Source organism: Cyprinodon variegatus, unplaced genomic scaffold (assembly GCF_000732505.1).
Source record: "Cyprinodon variegatus isolate N-32 unplaced genomic scaffold, C_variegatus-1.0 Scaffold945, whole genome shotgun sequence".
Classification (NCBI taxonomy): domain Eukaryota; kingdom Metazoa; phylum Chordata; class Actinopteri; order Cyprinodontiformes; family Cyprinodontidae; genus Cyprinodon; species Cyprinodon variegatus.
The window spans coordinates 299,651-305,041 of NW_015151398.1; the positions used below are offsets into that span (position 1 = coordinate 299,651).

Here is a 5,391-nt window from a genome sequence, read left to right on the forward strand (position 1 = left end):
TATTATTTGTGAAAGCTTTCAATAAACTCTGTTGAACTTTTTATCAGTCTCCAGTGGTGTTCTGCATGTGGGTTTAATCCCTAAACCAACCATGACAACTAGGGTGAATAGTTGAATACTTTTTTCCCATTACAAAAAATACAAATTTGCTTACACTATAACTTTATTAATGGGAAACTTTATTATAACCCGATTATGAAAGCACAATTGCATTTTTCAAATCACAAGCTGAAGTGGAATTAATGCTATATGTTATACGCTAATGTATGCTTTACATTCTGTTGTATTCGCTCATTCCTGTTTTATTTTACAAACAGTACATTTATCATCCTGCTTCTAAGACATTGCATATATTTTTATATTAATCATTCACTATAGAAACAAAACACATCATAACATATACCATTCTTATCAATTTCATACAAAATAAAGGAAGTACAGGGTATTTGCTGACAGTAGAAAGCTAATTTTCAGTTGAACAACAGGAGCGGCGACATGAAACATGCCAATTAAAAAGTATTTTTTTTAGGGTAACCTCTTGGAAACTAGTTCTATGTAGTTAAATAACTTTAGGCAATATTTGCACTGATTTGGTTCTGCCTCGAATAGCTTATCAGGTTGACTTTATATAGAATAATTTGTAAATAACATATCTTGGTTTTTTTAAGATCACAGAAGCCAATTTTGTAAGATGTATTGAAATAGCCCATTGGCTGTATGCAACTGCCCTAATGTCTTTGTGTTCAAATAAGATTATGCACTTAAGAGAGTTAAATGGTAACTTTCCCTTAAAAGATCAGCAATTTATAAATTTAGGAGGAGATGAAAAGTAACGATCGCATAAATAAGGGTTGGAAGAAAATAATCACCATGACATTTGTTTGCGAGTTTGCAATTCAGATCGCTTTGAACTCCAGTACTCTTTAAAATATAGACAATCTCACAGTCAGGGATTTTCGTAGTCTTTCCAATTATCTTGAACTTCTCGTAAGGTGGAATGAGCACTTCTTTCTCATCTTCAAATTCTGAGTAACTTTTCAAATCAGCACCATAACAGGTTGTAATATTAAAGCATGTCCTAGTACCAAAATGAGCTAAATTTGATTCGAATGAGGTAGAAACAAACTGACCTAGCCGGATCTCTTGTTTCAAATCTCCAGTAAATATAGCATCAGTTCTGCGAAAAGTTGTGTAACATCTGTTTTTATCTGATTTTTTGAGAATCTGCACAGCCGTGGTCAGCCAGAAATGTAAGGAATGGAATGGAAAGGATGAACCATATGCATCACGCATGGTCCTAACTTTGTTATTGAATGTCAAATAGAGGTTTTCCGGCGGTCCGGCTGTATAAGCACAAATTGCTTCCCTGTGATAATTTGTCAGACCCTCACCTCCATTCTCTGTGTTTTCTATCTTTTTGACACAGTATTGCCATACAGTTTTAAATGGTTCATTCTCCATTTCTTTTTGAAAGAAGATACTTTGAACTTTTTCTTCCATTTTCCTTGCGCAGGTAGAATACCTGTCATCTATAGAATTCTTGGCCATGTCCATGGCGACTGAATCAGCAAAGGAGGAGGAGAAAAAAAGCTAGAAAGAAGAGAAAAAAAACAATGATTAACAAACAGTAGGCAGATCAATTTGTCTTAACATCACGTGGATATAAAAAACAATGATGTTTTATGTTTCAATGTAGAAATTAAATCTTAATATACAATCATATATTTAAAAGTAAAATCTAAAAAAATTGGAGGCAGACAGCATTGTTTAAAGTAAATGAAACATAAAAAAGTAAACTGCCAGGGTGTTGTAAATAATTATTTTACTTTATGTAGTTTTAGACACTTTTCAATATACACTGCTCAGATAAAAAAAAAAAAAGGCATCACAAAAACAACACAATATAACTCAACACAATAAAGGAGTGGTTCTGCAGGTGGGAACCAAAGACCACTTCTCAGTCAGTACCCATGCTTTCTGGCTGATGTTTTGGTCACCTTTGATAGTTTGTCGTGCTTCCACCCTCGTGGTAACATGAGACAGACTTTACAACCCATACAGGTGGCTCAGGTACTGCAGCCACCTGTATGGATTGTGAGCTGTATTAAGAAGGTTTGCTGTGTCTGTCATTGTAGTGTCCAGAGGCTGGAAGTGCTACCTGGAGACAGGCCAGTACACCAGGAGATGTTAAGGAGGCCAAAGTAAGGCATCAACCCAGCAACAGAATCGCCACCTCTTCCTTTGGGCAAGGAGGAACAGGAGGGGCAGTGCCAGAGCCCTGCAAAATGACCACCACAAGGCCACAAATGTGCATGTATCTGCACAAATGGTTAGAAACTGAATCCATAAGGACTATATGAGGGCCTGACATTGACAGATGGGGGTTGTATTCAAAACCCACCTTATCCAAATTACCTATGTTTCTCCCTCCAGAGAGTGTCAGTGATGGTTGCACCCCGCCCCTTGCAGTTGCTGTAGTGCGCAGCTCCAGGTTTCCCACTGACTGTCTCACATTGAATACTGGGTCCACGTGTCCTGGTTCATGACAGTCTTTCCACTTTAATTTTGTGTGTGACTCAAAATCGAGGCCTCCATTGGTTTATAAATATGAATTCCATTGACGATGTTTGTGTAATTTTGTGGTCAGCACATTACAATTTGTACATGACAAAGTATTCAATGAGAATATTTTATTCATTCAAATGTAGGATGTGTTATTTGAGTGTTCCCTTTATTTTTGTAGCAGTGTATATTTATCTTAGAGCGTTACACCAATTATAACATATTACCTCCTGTGGATCAGCAAGATGCATGCACACAAAAAGCAACCATAGAGAACCAAAATACTGCATTTTGCTCTTCATGCTCAAGCTCCTGCAGACAAAAAGCAAAGACATAAAAAATTAGACTGATAGGAGCACATTAATTTCCCCACTTGCTTGATGGGCCCTTGGCTGGTCCCATACAATTCCTTTTTAAACATCAATCTTTGTACTAACATATCCTTTCTGTCATGATTTGCGGACATTAATATCTAAAGGAAAACTCCCTTCTGGTCATACCGTGTAATTCAGTGAAAGGCGGAGTTTGATAAAAAAAAATGCACGCCCAGGAGAAGGCCAGTGGCTGGAAGTTGGAGGGGACTTTGCTGGGAGCTGCAGGTAAGTGGGCTGCCATTCGGCTAGTGTTTCACTTGCTGCTACTGTAAATGAAATCACAAATCTCTGGGAGGTTGAGATATGTTAACCAGCCAGACAAAGGTTTGCATAGTTTATTTACTTTACTTTTAAAAAAGAATCCAACAACCAGCAAACCTACACACGCACCACAATGCTTTAAAAAAATTGTGTGAAACTTAAAAGGAGACCCATTTACTGCACTCATGCATAACTGCTTGCTGTGTAGTGTAAACCTATCCAAAGTTGGCTAAAGAGACTAAGAACAGTCAAAGTACTTTATTCTGAGACAAGTATCTACACATGCAAATTTTCTTTTCGTCTCTTTTGGTTTTATATTCAGTTTAAACAGATAGCTTACTGTGTAAATGTTTGTGTGTGCGTGTGTGTGTTTAGGCTCGGACTGGTAATCTGTGATACCAGGCATTTGCCCGGTGGGCCGGTCTTAATTTCAGCGTGCGAGGGCCGAACCTCCTTAAATCATACTGGCCCCAAAACTTACACTCTGGCCGAAGCACCTACCTGTGACAGTAAATAACTCAAGGAGCTCAAAAAGTAATACCATGTTAACTACATAAATGATGCATGCAATTTTCCTTGTCATGAACATCCTTGTGATGGTTGGCATATGGTGTAATTTTTTATTTCTTCAAACTGTAAAATCCTTGCAACAAACTAAATTATGATAAAACTAAAATGCTTTCTTTAAACCAAACTAAAATCTTTTATTTGTTGGATTTATGTTTGTATATTTTCCAAAAATATGTTGTGGTGCATGATGGGTTTTACATATATTACATTATTCCATTTTATTGCCCTAATGCCACGTAGACTCACAGTGAATGCTTACACAGCACCGAGCTTTCATGTATTCATTCTTAAAGAACTGCCTTTCTGCCTCTACATTTTATTGTTTTATGTTGCTGTTTTTACAACACTCAGGCTTACGTTGTACACCTAGTACGTGTGAGTGGGTGTCTGGCTTGCTTTGTGCAAGTGTGGACTTTACGCAGCAGCAGTCACTGTCGCATCCATGTTAATAATCAAACCCAGTAAAACCACATTGTAGAAGTCTTGCTGATGGTTGTCGTGTGACAACACATGTCAACTCAAGGCACTTTACAGTTCACCAGATCATACAGTAAAATTGATTCAGTTTTCTATCTAAGGAAATGGCGTCACAGCCAAACAGGAACAGACGAGGCAAAGCTACTCTGAGGAAAACCAGAGAGAGCATAACGTTAGAGATTGAACTAACAGATTCTGCAGAGTGGGAGAATAGAGATAGAATAAAGAATGATGAAATAGGGGTCCCTATGTCCTCCAGAAGTCTAAGCCTATAGCAGCATAACTATATAGATAGTTCAGGATAACCTAAGCCACTTAGCTTTATCAAAAAGGAAAGTTTTAAGTCTACCCTTAAAAGTAGACAGGGTGTCTGCCTCACAGACTAAAACTGGTAGTTGGTTACGCAGGAGAGGAGCCTGATAACTAAAAGACCTGCCTCACATTCTACTTTTAGAAATTCTAGGAACCACTACTAACCCTGCAGATTGAGAGCGAAATGCTCTGTTAGGGACATAAGGAACAGTCATATCCCTGATATAAGATGGAGCTTGGCCATTTAAGGTTTTATATGTGAGAAGGTTTTTAAGATTTTAAATTCTATTCTGGATTTAACAAGAAGCTAGGATATGAGAGATATGATCTCTCTTTTTAATTTTCATTAGAACTCTGGCTGCAGCATTTTTGATCAGCTGAAGGCTTTTAACTACAGTTTGTGGACTTCCTGAGAGTAAAGAATTACAATAGTCCAGCCTTGAAGTAACAAATGCATGGACTAGTTTCTCAGCATCACCCCTGGACAGGATATTTAAAATTTTTGCAATTTTCTTTCAAAGCTGAAAGTAGGAAATTCTAGAAACCTCTTTGATATGGGATTGAAATGACAGGTCCTGATCAAAAATGACACCAATATATTTTAATTTATTAACTGAAATCAGTTTAATCTCATCCAAATGAAGTGACTGACTAATCAGCTAATTTTTCAAAGATTCTGGTCCAAAGATTTTAACTTCTCTCTGCATTCAGAAGCAAAAGTTAAGAGTCATCCAGGTTTTTATTTCTTCAAGACATGCCTGTAATCCATGTAATAAGTTAGCTTTATCTGGATTTATAGACAGATATACTGTACCTATACACGTATCATCAGCAT

At 37.2% G+C, this 5,391-nt stretch overlaps 1 protein-coding gene across 1 annotated transcript in view; it reads right to left on the reverse strand.

Moving 5' to 3' along the window:
* Positions 1 to 270: 270 nt before the first annotated feature.
* Positions 271 to 5,391, reverse strand: part of LOC107100208 (erythroblast NAD(P)(+)--arginine ADP-ribosyltransferase-like) — an 8,455-nt gene continuing 3,334 nt past the window's right edge. Inside the window, exons 2-3 of the mRNA XM_015398616.1 lie at positions 2,790 to 2,874; positions 271 to 1,590 (exon numbers count right to left, since the gene is read on the reverse strand). Coding sequence (XP_015254102.1) covers positions 805 to 1,590; positions 2,790 to 2,864 — 861 coding nt within the window. The 5' untranslated portion in view covers positions 2,865 to 2,874 and the 3' untranslated portion in view covers positions 271 to 804. The remainder of the gene's footprint in view (positions 1,591 to 2,789; positions 2,875 to 5,391) is intronic.